We start from the raw sequence: 18,257 nt of genomic DNA, 5'->3' as shown, positions 1-18,257 counted from the left end.
TCCTCTTCTAAAGAAGAGTCTAGGCCTGAAACGTCAGCCTTCCTGCTCCTTTGCTGCTTGGCCTGCTGTGCTCATCCAGCTCTACACCTTGTTATCTCAGATTCTCTAGCATCTGCAGTTCCTACTAGCTCCCACCAAACTAGTTTAATCTATTTTCCAGCATTCTAATCCCGTTTTCCTGTCGTGGTTTTCTAAATTTCCTAAACGTCTAGAAAGGTTTCTGAAGAATGGTCTAGGCTCAGAACGTCAGCCTTCCTGCTCCTCTGATGCTGCTTGGCCTGCTGTGTTCATCCAGCTCTACACCTTGTTATTTCTGTAACAATAGTTTTCCGCTTCTTTTCTTAAAGCTGGGCAAACCGAGTCAATTTTTTGTGGAATCTGTGTCTATCCCTTATGACACTAGATATGTCTCTACCGTTAGTCAGTGTATGGAATTGAGCCTTTTTCTCCCTTCAGGAAGCTTCTCGACAATGCTAGTCAAATTCCACCCATTCCCCACCCCCAACCTTTTAACTACTAAATCAAACCAACTGAAGGTGCTACAGTGCCTCTTATAATCGTGTTCCAACTTATAAGTATTCCTGTTATAGTTCACAAACATTTAATTGTTCCAGTGTAAATTTTATCACCTGTATATTGGTCTCATTGATTTTCCCAATTTGATATATTCAATCAATTTACACTCCAGTTATTCCAAGTTCACAAACAAAACATATTCACAGATTTTATCTTCTGAAGTAGACATTGCATTATTCTTTTGTTCTCTCACATTCGTGAGTCTTGGCAAACCTTTACTGTCCAGTAGAGTGTTTGTTCAATATTTTTAAAACACTTATACGACTCCAGGCACTAAAATATCATGTATTTTCAATCTTTCTGTTGGTTGTCAGTTTTTCAAAACTAACTTGCTGAATTCCTTTAGATGTTTCACATCTCAAAATTATTGAGCGATTAAGTTAACAGGTTTCCTTTCATTTTAAATTTCCTTTTCTAAATTTGTTTGTCATAGCAACTACTTGTGTATGTGGTGTCTGTATGTTCGTCCAGTACTTTTTATGTCCCTTGACCTTGACCTTGACCTTGACTAAAATTTGCTAGCTGTTGCTAGCTGCCTTCCAGAAAAGGAAACAAGGAAAATGAAAAATATATTATTTGCCAATGTTACTCTCCAAATAGTATATTCCTGTGTGTACCCTTTATCTTTAACAAATTCTATTTTAAACTTTGCTTTCTGATTTTGTTTTTGTTTCTCCCAAAAATGTTTTTTTGTATATTTTCATCAGACATTCACCAGCCCTGCATGTTTTCAGTTTCCCAACCAATGTGGTTTTAGCTAACTTGTTCCACTTAAATAGCTTCTTGGGGTCTGACCTATCTATGCAGATTTGGCTGTTCCATTCCACTAGTACAGTTCTACCTCTTCACCTGGCCTCCTGTCCTAAGTCCTTTTTCAGGTTGTTTGGATCTTGCCTGTGTCAAGCTAGTGCTGCTTGGGCTGCCTTATAACATATTCAAACGAATGCAGTGCCGGTATTAGTGATGTGTCACAGGATCCTGGCATATACAGCAGATTCTATTTTGGTTCAATTTGACAAACCACCAGGAGCCTCAGGTACAGATTATGATTATTTATTCAAGAGAGTATAAGGATAGCCCACCTTAAAAGTCTTCAAGATTAATCTCTGCAAATAGCCACCAGTTTCTAGCTTTTCTACACTACAGGTCATGTACAACTGTATGTTGACCACATTTACGTTAGATTATTCCTTTCCTACTGTTCATGCATCAGGTTTGTTTGTGTCCCACTGACACCTTTATCTTTGTATGGCCCAGCTGTTCCCAGCCTTATTATGGCACTGTACATCTGTGATCCTTCAGTACTTTCCAAGTTTACTTTTTACTAAAAGCACTTCTCACTGAATCTGCATATCTCTATTTTGACCTTTAACTATTTGAAACTATTTAATTCCTCTTCAACTCCTTCAGCAGGCTTGTTGGAAATGGTCAGTACTTGCAAACAGCTGAAGGGATATGTCTGATTCAAAATTTCAGTCTTTGGGACCGACTACCTACATATCTGATTTCACACTGATACTGAAATTCATATGCTACATTGCCCTTGTTGGCAAACTCATAAATAGGGTCTGAGCGTTTTGCTTACCGTGCAAACTTAATGCTGAAGTAGGATCCATCAAAGCCTTCCTTTGGGATAATGCCAGACACGTTTTTTTGTAAGTCCCAAAGACTGGCAGATTATATTAAACAGCATATCCCTTGCGCTGTTCAAAATAAGCAAGATACTGATCGTATCCAACTAGTCTCCGCTTTGCAAAACTCTCGGCACAGTGACCAAAATTAGATCTGATTCTGCAATAGGACAATATTTGCTGGATTATCCAGAGTGTGCTAAGAACTATATTGACTACTTTAGAGTTGTCACTCAGGCTTGCAGAGTGGTGCGCTTGCATGTAGCTACATACATTAAAATGCAAGGCCTTGTTCTTTGCAGACAGAATGTGCATGTACTGTGCCTGTTTCAACTCAACAGAAAGACTACAGCCATATGCTGATACATTGGTCAGGGTACTGTTCTATAAAAAATTGCTTGGTTTGAAATCTAAACAAAGCCTGACAGTTAATAGCCAATCATCATTAACTGTTGCAGTCTCCTTGACTGTCTGTACAATCGGAATACACTTGCCAATCAATTAGCACTTTCCTCTCATACTGTGTACATTTTTAGTTTTCCTTTTTAATGGTATTATTGTGAATTGTGCATCGATATTAGGACTTTTCTTGGTTAACTTTTCAGGTGAGTCTGGGGCTGTCTTTTGACAGTTTGAATCTGGAAGGACTGGGCCATTAATTTAAAAGATGGTGGATGACTAATATGCAGAAAATAAGATAAACGTATAAATGTCTGTATTTATATTTTGTGTTAAACGTTTTATTTCTGATTTGTTATACCTGAAAACCAAAACAGTTACCTAATTCATGTTCGGGTGGTAAATCCAAAACTGTTGAGATTTAGTGATAATGGGAACTGCAGATGCTGGAGAATCCAAGATAATAAAATATGAGGCTGGATGAACACAGCAGGCCCAGCAGCATCTCAGGAGCACAAAAGCTGACGTTTCGGGCCTAGACCCTTCATCAGAGAGGGGGATGGGGTGAGGGTTCTGGAATAAATAGGGAGAGGGGGAGGCGGACCGAAGATGGAGAGAAAAGAAGATAGGTGGAGAGGAGAGTATAGGTGGGGAGGTAGGGAGGGGATAGGTCAGTCCAGGGAAGACAGACAGGTCAAGGAGGTGGGATGAGGTTAGTAGGTAGGAGATGGAGGTGCGGCTTGGGGTGGGAGGAACGGATGGGTGAGAGGAAGTACAGGTTAGGGAAGCAGAGACAGGTTGGACTGGTTTTGGGATGCAGTGGGTGGAGGGGAAGAGCTGGGCTGGTTGTGTGGTGCAGTGGGGGGAGGGGACAAACTGGGCTGGTTTTGGGATGCGGTGGGGGAAGGGGAGATTTTGAAGCTGGTGAAGTCCACATTGATACTGTTGAGATTTAGTTGTCTTTTGTTTGAAACATTGCAAGTCAATGGCTACTTATTTATTAATATGTTTATATTATCCTGAAGATGCTTTATTTCAAAATGTTTCAAATACAATCTCACTTAGCACATTGCGCCCTTTTAATTTCTTTCCTCTTTTCCTTCTCCACGTTCCTTCAGTTGGAATCATGCCCAACCTTCTGAAGAGACCCTGAGATGTCTGCTACTTCCAGAAACTTCTCTCTGCTTTTGAAGTTGGAGTTTCACAAGAGAATGCATAAACGTTTATTTATGTAACTGACTATTCTATATTTAAACATCACCAGTATATTGTATATCTTTTTATTAAATCCTTTTGTAGTATTAATTTGCCCTAGGGCAGTTACTAATGAGACTTTTTTGTTTTTAATAAGTTTGGGGCAGAATTTCGAAGATTTTCCTTAAGCCGCTATAAACCTGGAAAATTTGATGAATTCTACAATCTGATCATTCATATGCATAACATTTCGAACATGGATATATTAATTGGATATGCTGATGTCCATGGTGACCTGCTGCCAATCAACAATGATGACAACTTCTGCAAAGCCATTTCCATGGCAAACCCATTGCTAAGGATTTTTGTACAACGAAAAGGTATGGTCTTAAAAGATTATCAGCTGAATAGAAGTTGTTGAATTCATTAGGTGCTTTGGCCTAATCTAGTTAGAATTTTTATTCCTTGTTTAATTTGAGCATTCTCACTCCTGTTGTCTCTGGTCACTCATTTTCTTTGAGTTTTGCTTTAAGTAATTCACCCACTTTTTTTGAAACTTGCTGAGTTAACTGGAAAGTATATTTTTGCCATGTTATTGCAAGTACTTGATCCAGTTATTTTAATTGATCAACTGAGAAAATGCGCAGTAGAGTTTGTGTCCATCATGAAATGAGAAGAATCAAATAATTAAAGTAGTATAAAATAGGTGTACTGTGCACATGAGCTATTTTTTCTATTTTAAGTCTTGAGTTATTTACATTTCAATAAAAATTGAAGTCTTCAAGGCTGTCAGTATAGATACTGCAAACTCAAAAGTCCTGAAAATTGTTATTTAAAATATCTGTCATTTCTGTTTGATCTGAGTCTGATTAATGTATGACTGAAAAAAGGAACGTATTATGCATATTCAGATCTGTTTGCATTAATAAATAGAATATGAATATCTTACTCTGGATATCATAAGACCTTGAGAAATATGAATTGCGGTAGACCGTTTGGCCGAGAGACCTGCTCTATCATTCAGTAGGATCAAAGCTGATTAAAAGTTCCTCGTGTCCACTTTTGTACCTTTTTCACGTAACCCTTGATTCCCCAACTGATAAAGAATCTGTCTACCTCAGCCGTAAGTATACACAAGGACTCCGCCCCCACAGCTGTCTGTGGCAAGAAATTGCAAAGATACTCAACTCTCAGAAAAAGTAATTGTTCCTTATCTGTCTTAAATTTGCAGCTCTTTATTCTGAAACTATGCCTGTTGATCCTAAGACAATCACATGAGGGGAAAGTTCCTCTCAGCATTTACCTTGTCAAACACTTAAGAATTTTATATTTCAAGTAGATCACCTTTCATTCTTCTAAACTTTAATGAGTTGGATCCCAATCTATTTAGCCTTTGCACATAAAACAATTGCTTCATACTAGGCATTATTGTTAGACAACATTCTCTGAACTGCCTCAATACAGTGATATTTTTCCTTTAAATAAGTGGGTGAAAACTGCTGACGGTACTAAGGATGTGGTCTCACCAATACCTGTTGCAGTTAAAGTAAGACTTCACTACCTTTGAAATAATGACCAGCATTCTATTTTCCTTCCTGATTATTGACTGCACCTGGTGTGCCATCTTTGTTTCTTGCACAAGTACCCCAAGTCTCGTTGTATTGCTGATTCTCTCCATTTATGTAATACTCTTGTACTTTTGTTCGGCCCTCCAAAATGAACAACTTCACATTTTCCCACATTATACTCCATTTGTCAATTTCTTGCCCACTTACTTAACCTATCAATATCTTTCAATAAACCTGGTAGTATCCTTCTCACCACTTGGCTTTCCACCTGTCCTTGTATCATGTAAGTTTGACTACAACACATTCATTTCCTTCCTCAAAATCATTTGTATTTATTGTAAACAGTTGTAGTTCTAGCGCTGATCCCCGTGGAGCCCCACAGGTTACAGGTTGCCAACCTTAAAAAAAGACCCTTATCCCCAGTCGCTGTTTTCTGCCCATTAGGCAATTCTCTAACCATGCCAACAGGTTACCTTCAATACCATGGGTTTCTACGACTTAACATTTTGTGAGGTATTTTGATGAACATCATGTGGAAGTCCAAATTCAACATATCTACTAGTTCCTTTCTATCTACATTGGTGAAACTTGCATGAAAAACTCAGAATTAGTCATATGATTTTGTTTCATGAAGCCATGCTGATCTGCTTGATTAAATAATGATTCTGCAAATGTGCTGCTATTACTTCCTTTACAATTGATTTGAACATTTTTTTTCCAACATTAGATGTCAGGGTAATCAACTCATACTTAGCCACTTCTTGTGTTCCTCCCTTTTTGAGAAGGAATATCACATTGGCAGTTTTCATCCCTCTGGTACTTCTCCACAGTCCAAGCATTCTTGGAATATTGCAATCAATGCATCCACTATCTCTGTAGCTACTCCTTTTAGGATCCTAGGATACAAGCCATCGGGGCCAGGGGACTTAACTACCTTTAGCCTCATTTCTTTGTTTTATACTACTTCTCTAGCAATGGTAACGATATGTGATTCCCACCTGTATTCTTTTGTATTAATGAGATATTTGAAGTATCTTCCATTGTAAAGACTGATGCAGAATATCTGCTCATCTGCTCTGCTATTTCCTTGTTGCCCATACCTATTTCCTCAGAGTTATTTTCTAAGGGATCTGTGTTCACTTTGACCACTCTTCATTTTTATATATTTAAAGAAGCTCTTATTGTTAGTTTTTGTATTCCTCGCTAGCTTGGCCTAGATATTTATTTTCTCTGTTTATGACCTCGTCATCTTCCTTTACTGGATTCTGAATTTATCCTAGTCTTCTGGGCTATCACTGACTTTAGCCTCCTTTTTCTTTCAGTTTTATACTCTTCTTTCCTTGGTTATCTATGGTTAATTTATCCCTCTCTTCGAATCTTTCTTCATTACTGGGGTATATTTTTGCTGAGAGTCATGAATTACCCTCTTATATGACTGCCAGTGCTTGCTTGCTTATTGTCTTTTTTGATAATTTATTTGTCCAAACTACTTTCACTGACTATCCTCGTTTCGTTATTATTCCCTTTGTTTAATTTAAACACAGTTGTCTCCAACCAAACTGAATATGGTTATGATTAGTAGTTTCTGGAGACCTTTTACTCTGAGGTCATTTATTTAACTTGCCTCATTACTCATTGCCAGATCCAGGGTAGTCTTTTCCCTGGTTGGCCCTTTAGACATTGTCAGAAACTATCCTAATGCCCTCTTTAAATTTGCCGTAACTTCCCTTTCCAAATTGATTGACCCAATCAACATGAAGATTAAAGTCGCCCATATTTATTGCTTTGTTTGTTTTACAGGTACCTATTATTTGTTGATTTATACCATGTGGCTACTGTTTGAGGGCCTATACGCTACTCCTACCAGATTTACCTCCACCCAAATGGACCTTACATCATCCAAGCCTAGATCATCTCTCCCAACTGTCCTCATTTCATCTCATTAACAATCAACTCATCACCTGTCTTTGGGAAAGGTCAGGTTTCCCTGAATATTAAGTTCCCAGTTCTGATCTTCTTGTAACCATGTCTTCTTTGTAATGGCTATGACAGCATATCCATTTACCTCTATTTGTGCTGTCAGTTTGTCTACCTTAGTCCAACTGCTTTGTGCATTAATATACAAAACCTGTAGGGTTGCCTTTTTGCCATTTTTAATCATTCTGACCTTTCTTTTAGGTGACCCTATTTGCCTGTCACCCTTGATCACCCTGTCTACTGTTTTTGTATTTTACTGTGTGTTTTTTTCTTCTACTACCATCCTTGTTTCTCTTTGGCTGGTCACTTTGCTTAGGTTCCCAAAACCACTCCCACACCATTCTAGTTTGACTAGACTTCCTCCTCCCTCCACCCCCTGCAACAACACTAGCCTGGTAGTTTAAAGGAAATGCAATTCCATTAGAAGAAGTATGGTGTTGTATTAGTCGTTTGACAAGGTAAACATGCAGCAACAATTGAAGCTACACCAGTTTGTCATGTACCGTGACCCCCAATGCAAATTAGCATACTACTATATTTAGAGAAGTTATGTTGATTGAACTAAGTGAATGTGATCGTAACTGTGCTTCTGTTATTAATGGAGAGGCTGAGGTTTGTGGAGGACCCCAACAGTAGATGACAAGGAGCCTATACCAAATTTAATACCATGGCCTCATTTGAATAATTTTCAATAGATTCACACTGAAACTGATTTGTGGAGGTGGTCAATTAGCCAATGCAACTTGACCCAGTTAAGTATAACGGTATGCACTAACAACTGTCTAACAATCAGGAGATTATCGAATTCATCTGGAAATAGTAATAAGAAGAAACATGATAGAAATCTGGGAACCAAACAGGCAAAATTGTTGTTAGTATAGAATATAGATTGAAGGCAGTTTTGTTGCCATTGTACACAGCATTGATTAAGTTGCAGATGCAGGTTTATATGCAGTCCTGAATCTTTCGTACAGGAAAGATATAGCTAAGATGAATAAGGCATGAGAATCTTAAAAAAAAAGAGTTATCTGTTGGATTAAAGCCTGGTGTTGGAGAAGAAAACTGAGTTGACATGAATGTGTCCATCAAGTTAATGAAGCTCAAGTCTATACAAGATCATTTGGGTCTGTTTAAACTTTGTTTATGAAATAAAAGGAAATGAGCAGATGCTAAAAATGAATGATTACCAAATAGAACACAAGGAAGAAATACTCCACTACAAAGATGGGCAGTTTTTGGAATAGTTTGGGCAATAGTCACTTGGATCTAGTCACTGTCAAATTGTGCAAATATTTTAAAACAAAAGCTACCATTTATTTGGTACATTAGGGGGTTGAACTAGACAGCTCTAAAACCTTTCCTTATGTTGAGATTTTTTGGTTTCTACTGAACTGTGAATCTCGCTAGAGGATCTGTTCCCTATAATAGGGCTTGGATCATTCATTTTCCATCATGGACATGGAATCAGTTTTAACTCTAGAGATACATCCACATCAGGATATTTTGTTTTTAGGTGCTCTACAAAGTAGATTCTGTCCTCCTATCTATCTCTGAATTGTAGAATCCCTGCAGTGTGGAGAAAGGCCCTTTGGCCCAACAAGTCCTCATTCTTCTTGCAGTAAACGGGCAGCATTGTGGCTCAGTGGTTAACACTGCAGTCTCACAGCACCAGGGACCCGGGTTCAATTTCAGCCTCGGGCGACTGTCTGTGCAGAGTTTACACGTTCTCCCCGTGTCTGCGTGGGTTTCCTCCGTCTGCGTGGGTTTCCTCCAGGTGCTCCAGTTTCCTCCCACAGTCCAAAAATGTGCAGGCTGGGTAGATTGGCCATGCTAAATTGCCCTAATGTTTAGGGGTGTGTGGGTTATAGGAGGATGGGTTTGGGTGGGATGCTCCAAAGGGTGGTGTGGACTTGTTGGGCCGAAGGGCCTGTTTCCACACTGTAGGGAATCTAATCTAATTTAATCTAAATAGTTTTGAGCTGATGACTGTGATAATATTCAGGAGAATTGTGGTTAGAATGGATATAAATGATAGCTGCATTCATGATGCCATTCATTCAGTCTTGTCGTATCAGTTATTTCCCATTTCGTTTTTACTATTGGTGCAAGATGTTAATTTTTGATCCCGTAGAATTTAAAGATACCCATCGATAATCAGCAGCATATAATCAACATTTGAAACCTCACACTTCTTCCAAAATTGGGAATTGGCTGATACTGTGAATATGTCTGTTGCTGGGCCTCAGTTTGGGTGGTAACCATTTTGAAATGTCATCAGAACCCAGTGCAGCACCAGCCCATATTACCAGCTTGATCCTTTAATTGCAGCTGTAGTGTGATTATTGATGCAAAAACAGCGTATATGGGTAAAAGATGGGATGATCAACTTAACAACATCTTTCAAAACATGATTTTTGGAACCAGAAAATTGACGTTGATGTATACACTATGACTTGCAGTAATTTCTATCATATTGACTAGTCAGGAAGGACAACACATCAATTAAACTCCAAAGTAAAAGATTCTTGCTGAGGTAATCTAGCGCATTTTTCAAGTTCTATTTTCCCACCAGTATGTTTGAAAGCAAAATGATCTGCTAATTTTGTCGTCATTTTTACAATCAATGGTAACTTTTTTTTTCCTTGGAATCAAACACTTCTATACAGATTTTCTGTTTTCCCTTGAATCCACTATCAAAGAGGAGATGTGAATGTAACCTGATTATCCGTGGTAGCCTACCTAGTCATAATACCATAAAGGAAATACTCCATTGTGGGGTCACTTTTGCCTTGGAATCCAGCAGTCCTTGAATATTTGGCATGATGTTAAGCATTTTGATTGATAGAAACATTTTCTTTAATTTTTGAGTGCTTGGACAAACTGAAGTGCATAGACCCTTTGTAAATAACATTTTGCTGCTTGTTTGGAAGTTTTCATGTTCTTTGCATATGCCTACATGGTTTAGTTGCTAGACCAACATAATTACTGCTTTGTTACATTTGAGTTTCCAGACAGAGTTTGAATTGCATTCCTCAAAAATTTCTGAAAAAAATTATCTAGTTTTGTAGATCCTTAAAAGTACTGTATTGCATTATAAAAACTTGTAAAGCTTTTCCAATGCGGTCAAAGTTAATGTTCTTTTTGACTGTAAGGTACTATGTAGGCCAATCATGTTATTATGCCTTACCCAGTACATTGTTAACTATATATGTGTCATTTCCATCCAATAGTAGGAAATTTACAGCATTGGTGGCAGGTCACTACATCCATCCTGATGCTATTATGATGCTATCTTAAATAGCTATGTATAAATGCTGAGCTGGTTTTTTGCAGAAATAACATTGCTTTACTCAGATAGCAACTTCACATGTCCGTACACACACAGATAAACTTGCAAACTTGAAAGTTGATGTCAGATATCCTGTAAAACAACAAGATAGGCCATTGCAGCTGTCCACTGAGATGTCCAGCATTCAAATGACCGCAACAGTGCAAATTTATTGTGCTTGGTGACTCGGTCTGTACAGCAGATGAGCGAAAGTTTTTAGGGCTAGTGTATTCCAAAATAAATGTGAATAGTGGTAATTTTTGCTGAACCAGCTCTTTGGCTCAGAGAAATAATTTTTACAAGTATGGTGTTTCATTGACAAGAAAATTAGTACGACAGAATTGTTGGGGAAAATTTTGCCTTCCCTGTCTGTGACTTTTATCACACTCCCTTAATTTCATCTATTCTTGCGTGTCTTTACTTTTCTTTTTGTCCAAGGATTACAAATTCAATTTAAATGATGCTTTATACTTGTCATATATACTCTGCATCTCTTTTGGGAATTCTGTGGTCTGAACTGGTTTAAACAGTCTCTCAGTTCTCTTGCTTCCAAAGACAACCGATTTCTTGAATGTGTTATGCTGGAAGGCACACTTGATTGAAAGGAAACTATTGAGATGTTCATGAAACCTCTGGGAAAATGACAGCGAAGTGAACAACCAGTGATCTGGGCAAGTAAATGAAGCAGCTGTGTAAAGTAAACATGTTGGTAGATGCAGTAGAACTATCTTTCCCTCCCCTTCACATGGTTTCCAACAGTTTGTGCCATATACAGAAGTGAAAAGACTATATACTTGGAACGCTCATCTTTATTCTGCTAATATGCATAATCCTGACGCTGCTTCCCACCCAACTGTGCCGGTGTGAAGGAAGTGCAGATAATATTGTTGTTATTTAAAAACATTCTGAAACAAAATGGGTTTGTGGTATGCAGAACTCTGTAAAATATATGGCACAGAGGAATAATAATTGTATTATCCCTTGAGTCATACAGCATGGAAACCCTTTGGTCCAAGTTGTCCATGACAACTATATTCCCAGACCAAACTAGTCCCACTTGCCTGTATTTGGCCCATATCCCTCTAAACCTTTCCTTTTCATGTATGTATCTAAATGTCTTTTAAATGTTGGATAACAAGATGTAGGGCTGTATGAATACAGCAGGCCAAGCAGCATCAGAGGAGCAGAAAGAAGGATCTTGACCCAAAACGTCAGCTTTCCTGCTCCTCTGCTGCCTAGCCTGCTGTGTTCATCCAGCTCTACACCTTGTTATCTCAGATTCTCCAGCATCGGCAGTTCCTATTATCTTTGTAACAGTCTTTTAAATGTTCTCAGGCAGTTCATTCCAGATACGAGCAACTGTGTTTTAAAATAAACAATTAGTTGTCCCTCAGGTCTTTTTTTTTTAATCATTCTCCTCTCCCCTTAAAATACATCCTTTTTATTGAACACCTCACCCTAGGGAAAAGACTCTGGCTATTCACCTTAGCTATATCACTCATGATTTCACACACCTCTATAAAGTCACCCCTCAACCGCCTCCACTCCAGTGGAAAAAGTCCCAGCCTATCCAACATATTTTAACTTAAACCTTCCATTCCTGCAACATCCTGATAAATCTTGTCTGAACTCCATCCAATTTAATAATATCCTTCCTATATCAGGGTGAACAGAACTGTACACAATACACCATAAGAAGCCCTTACCAATGTCCTATGCAACCTCAACACAACATTCCAACTCCTATCCTTAAATGTCTGAGGAATGAAGGCAAAAATGCTAAACACCTTCTTAATCACTGCCCACCTGCGATGCAAATTTCAAAGATTCTATGACTCTATGATGTAATCGCAAAATATCTTGTAAATGCTTTCCTTTCATGGTACTTGCTTTTCCAATACCCATACATCAGAACTCATTCTGACATTGTAGCAGTCACTTGGTAAGTACTGAAAATTATGACAGAAGTTGCTGAAAAAGCTCCGCAGGTCTGGCATCATCTGTGAAGAAACAATTGGAGTTAACATTTTGTGTCCGGTGATGCTTCCTCAGAACTGATTTTGTTTTCTTCACAGATGTTGCCAGACCTGCTGAACTTTTCCAGCAACTTTTGTTTTTGTTCCTGATTTATAGTATCTGCACTTTTTTTTACAGATAATTAAGACTTCGGTTTCTGTTTAAACTTAAACTTAATTTTATTTAATACTTCTAATGGGATGTGTACGCATTTGTTGCTCATCCCTAATTTCAGGTTGAACTGTTTTACTTAGTCCAGTAATTTAGTACAAATGTAAAAACTTGACGGATTTGACCTAATCACTTATAAACTATAACATGGAAATTACTGTGAAATATATTGTAGGAATGTTTTAAATTGGTCATCATCTCTGTTAAATAATGGAAGAGTTTGGGTGTGTGTTAAACATTTGCCTGTGTATGGAACTCGGAATACAAGAAGTGTAACAGCTTAGAGAATATCAAACATGATTCCAAAGGTCAAAATTGTGATGCTTTCCTGAAAATTGTAGGGCAAATAATCCAGCAGTAACGAAAATATTATCGAGTTGTCATCTAAAATGTACTGATGTTATGAGAATAGCTGACAGTTTTTGAGAGCAATATTTCATGTCTCTTAAGCAGTTAGAAATATTTATGAATTTAAATGAAACCTAGCTAAATATTGTACCTCTTTGGTGTTATGAAGAAGAGATTATTGGTAAATCGAAAAATGTCAAGGCAATATTTGCTAATAATGCCTCAGTAATTTACTATGGTGCCCTCTATACTGTCACATTTCTCACCTTGATGAGCTAAGCAATGTGTCTAGGTTACTAGTATAAAATGGATTTATAGAATTGAATGAATTGAGAACAAATTAACTAGAAAGATTCAATGTTGAAGAAGATCAGGATCTAACTTTGGTAAGCATGGAAAATAACATTGTTTTCATTTTATTTTCAACTTTACAAGTTATCTTTGATTATTCCTTATCAATTGGTACATTATAAGTGCAACTGTAGGTTGTGTGGACCAACATTGCAAAAGAGTGCTAGAATTTCTCTATCTGCTTATCATAATCATTTGTGGGAAGTTATTACCCAAACTGAAATAGGTAATTATTTGTAGATGAATTTTGGAGATTTTTGATGAATGGTCTGAGAGTTAGAAGATTTTTTAAAATCCTGACTGGTAAATATCCAAATCCCATTTTGAATTTTCTTCATTTGTTTGGTAGGTTTGCTAATTTCTAGTAATGGGTCGACAAGTGGTATTGGCAAAATACCTCAGTTTTCAAGAAGATTTGTATCTTGTGTTGTGGATGAGGTTATAGACATGCTGGCCGAGTCAGTGGGTTTGGTTGTAAATGTTTCGTCACCCTGCTGGGTGTTGTCATCAGTGCACTTCCAGTGAAGTGTTAGTTTTCTGTCCAGCTTGTTATTTATATGCCTCAGTTTGTTGGGGTGTTTGGTACCACTTCTGGTTCTGACCCCTAAGTATCAGGGTAGGCCACAAACCAGCAACCACTCTACAACAGCTACTGACAAACATAAAAGATCCCATACCCAAAATCAGCAAAATTGATGTATTATACAAAATACCGTACATGGACTGTCAGAAATGCTGCATAGGCCAAACCAGAAAAAAACTGACAATATGATACACGAACATCAACTAGCCACCAAGAGAGACAACCAATTCTCACCTTATCTGACTATGTATGGACAAAGAGGGGCACGAATTCAGCTAGGTCAACATATCCATAATCTCACAAGCCAAACAGAGACATGCCAGGGAATTCCTGGAGGTCTGGCATTCTAACTGGAACTCCATCAACAAACACATTGAATTAGACCCTGGGTAGAAGCCGCTGAAAAACAGAATCAGAAGTGTACCAAACACCCCAAAAAAATGCATATAAATAACAAGTGGGACAGAACACCAATGCTTCACTGAAGGCGCACTGACTATGTTACCTAGCAGGGTGACAAAACGTTTGCAACCAAACCCACCTGCTCAGCGAGCATGTCTACAACCTCAAAATGCCTTCCAATTGCAAAAATTGAAAATAATTCTACGGACTAATATTTTACACATTAAACACATAAATATATTTTGTAAAAAATTGAAGGAATTGTAAATGGTTTTGATTTCTATAGAGTAAGAGGTCTGCAACTCAAAAAAAGTCCTTTGATACATCGAGTCAGCGCGGATCAAAAACCAGCACTTAACCATTCTAATTTCATTTTCCAGCATTTTATTCCCATTTTCTGTCTACAGTTTTATAAATCTTAAATTGCTTGTTTTCTTTTCAGTTACTAGTTTTGGATTAATATATCCTGTACTTGTTCATGTAAGCTTTATTTCTGAATGATAGCCAAACTTTTACTTGCTAAGATGCAAATGATGTGTCGAGTTTGAATATAGGAAAATGAGAAACAAAAGCACTCTGTGAAAGGTATGACGGTGACAGAAAGTAGTTATGTATCTACCTACATTAAAATCCATTTCAAAATGATTATAAAACCTCATTCTCTGGAACAGCAGACATTGCCTACATGGACTTTAGCAAGGCTTTCGAAGTTCTGCTTGGTAGACTGGCTAATAAGGTTAGATCATATGGGACCCAGGGAGAGCTAGCCAATTGGATACAAAATTGGTTTGATGGTAGGAGACAGAGGGTGCTGGTGTAGAGGGTTGTTCAAATTGGAGTCTGTGACCAGCATGGTGCCCAAGGATTGATGCTATGTCCACTGTTTGACATATATATTAATAGCATGGAATATAGGGGACATAGTTAATAAGTTTGCAGATGACACCAGAATTGGTGGTAAAGTGGACATAGAAGAAGGTTGAGAGTACAACGACATCTTGATCTGATGGGCCAGTGGGCTAGGGATTGGCAGATAGCGTTTAACTTGGGTAAATCTGAAGTGTTGCATTTTGATAGGACTCACACTGTTAATGGGTAGGGCCCTAAGGAGTGTTGTCAAACAGGACCCAATTGGTGATGGTTCATGGTTCCTTGAAAGTAGCATCACAGGTAGACAGTGCAGTGAAAAAGGCATTTGGCACACTTGCCTTCATCGGTTAGAGCATTGAGTACAGTAGTTGGGCACCATGTTACAGCTGTTCAAGACATTGATAAAGCCACATTTGTAGTACTGTGTACAGTTCTGGTCACCCTGCTAAATGCAGCATGTTACTAAACTGGATTAGGCATACAAAAGATTTCCAAAGAAGTTAGCAAGAATGAAAGTTTTGAGTTACAGGAAGAGGCTGTATAGGCTGGCTCATTTTTCCTTGGAGTGTTGGAGGCTGAGGGATGACTTTATAAAGGTTTTATAAAATCATGAGGGATATAGATACGGTTACTTGCCAAGGTCTTTTTCCCAGGGTCGATGAGTCCAAAACCAGAAGGTACTAGTGGAGCCTCCATCTGCTGCCTAACTGGGCCTGCTCCCAGTGCCACAGGTGGTGATCCAGAGGTTCCCCCTTGCCTTTCAACCTATTCTCTCTCCCTGCTGCTACAGGTGGCCGAGCAACCCCAACTACCCTATCATCCACTCGCATCTAAGCCCCTTGCTGTTCCGCACCTGCCTTGGTCGCATCTCGGCTTTCAGGCAAACCCTGCCCCTGGCCTGGGACAGAGCTAGGCTCAGTTTAAGAATCTGCTCCTGGCAGGGACTGTGCTGTCATTCTGACACTCTTCACTGCAGGCTACCTTGTAGGGTGCCTGAATGTCTATTAGATTCTCCTCCTGCACTTTAACTTGCTTCCCTAGATGGCTATTCTCCTTTTCAAGCCCGTTCACTAGCCTTGGCTTCTGTGACCTGATGCTGCAGATAATCTAGCTGGTTTCTGTACCTTTCCTTGGTTTGCTGCCTCTCTTGCTCTAGGTCTGCGTGCAGCATTTCTCTTGCCCTAGTCCTCACGCTAGAGCCTTCCTCTACCTCTGTTAAGTCTGCCTTCAGTTCCTTGATTTTCTTATCCAGTACGCAGACCTGTCACAGAAGGCAGAGGAGCCAGATTGCCTTCTCTGTAGAATGCTAATGCTGTTTGCTGTCAGTCCACTGGGCTGCTGCTTTCCCGGAAACTTAGCTTGCAAGAAACTGATGATGCATTACATTAATATATTTACTCTTTTGAACACGTAGGAGGAAATCCTCTCCTCGATCATAGACTTTGTTTTTGAAACAACCTCTGTTACATCACGTTCCTTATGCCAATGTCTTACCGCTGTCACCATTATGTAGAGTTTTGATTTGCAATCAGTAATTTGCTGATTTTAGGTGGTTTGAATCACCTCCAGATCCCTGGTTCTAGACACTGGACTTATCTAGAGAATATGAAATGAAGAAGGCTGTAGACAAGTGTTTCAGGGCAAAAGAATCTCTGCATTTATTTACAATACAAAAAGGTAAGAAATAGAGGTAAATGCAATAAGCAGTGAAATTAACGCTGTCTGTTATACAGAGGATAGTAATTGAATACACTATTAAATTTCACACAGACTACACACTATTAGAACTAAATTAACAGTTTCAATCACAGCAACTAATCAGGCTTCCAACCCTTGGGGTCACCACCGGCCTTCCCCTCAATGCTAGCTAGGTCAGAAACTTTTGAGGTCTCGGGGTTTAAGCTCACCACCAGGGAAAATATGATTTAGATGCACAGATGGCAGTCCCTGCCTACGGTACCTGGTGCCTGAACGAAGACCTCAGACTGTGTAGGCCTTCAGCCTGGGTTGAGTCCTTTTGACGTATTAGGATGCATATTGGATCTATCAGGTAAGTACTTGATTTTCCTTACTTTCTAGTGGTTTTGCAGGTCAGTTTTAATCTCAGCATGTGTCAGAGGCCTTGTGGTTTCAGTTGAGTCAGTGTTTTTTGGAGGTTGTTAGTTCTTAGGTCTGCTGATCGCAGTTGGTTCCCATTGATTCCCCAGGTTCTTAACAAGGCTATGTTGATATTTTTCGAAATTGCTGTTGGGATCTCCTTTCTGGAAATAGTTCTTGGAAATAGCTGCTGTTATTAGTTTTTGGAATTCTTCTGGAGATTGCTGACTGGGAGATCAGGCCTGCAATTCTACTGATTGTGGGGCCCCTTATCTTCATGACACTTCTGTGCTTACCATTGTGTTTCTGGTGATCCCCTTAAGGTCGCTTGTCTTCCTGGTAGTTAAGAGTATGTGTGAATGTATTTTGATTGAAGTTGAATGTCTGCTATCCATGTAGGCCCCTTACGGTCTGTGCTGGGTAACCTGAGGTGTAAAAGTTGGTTCTGGCCCATTGTGTTAGGTTTGGTTAATCAATCCTACTGTGCACTACAATTACAGCACTTGAAATACATTTGGACACGTACCTGAATAGGAAATGTTTAGAGGGATATGGACCAAATGCAGGCAAATGAGACTGGTTCAGTTTAGGAAACCTGGTCAGCATGAACGAGTTAGGCTGAAGGGTCTGGTTCCATGCAGTATGACTTTGACTCTGTGACTAAGAGTTATGTGTCCTTTCGAAGCCAAAAGAAATTTTCTAACACAGACATTAATGCGCATCCCATTTGATGCCACCTTCATGAA

General features: G+C 38.9%; 1 protein-coding gene across 1 annotated transcript in view; it reads left to right on the top strand.

Annotated features, from left to right (window-relative positions):
- The window catches only part of LOC125448673 (partitioning defective 6 homolog gamma), a 51,895-nt gene that overhangs the window by 9,928 nt on the left and 23,710 nt on the right, over positions 1-18,257 (top strand). Inside the window, exon 2 of the mRNA XM_048524105.2 lies at positions 3,958-4,180. Within this exon, the coding sequence (XP_048380062.2) occupies positions 3,958-4,180 (223 nt within the window). The remainder of the gene's footprint in view (positions 1-3,957; positions 4,181-18,257) is intronic.

Source organism: Stegostoma tigrinum, chromosome 2 (assembly GCF_030684315.1).
Source record: "Stegostoma tigrinum isolate sSteTig4 chromosome 2, sSteTig4.hap1, whole genome shotgun sequence".
Classification (NCBI taxonomy): domain Eukaryota; kingdom Metazoa; phylum Chordata; class Chondrichthyes; order Orectolobiformes; family Stegostomatidae; genus Stegostoma; species Stegostoma tigrinum.
This window is presented reverse-complemented; position numbering and strand designations above follow the sequence as displayed.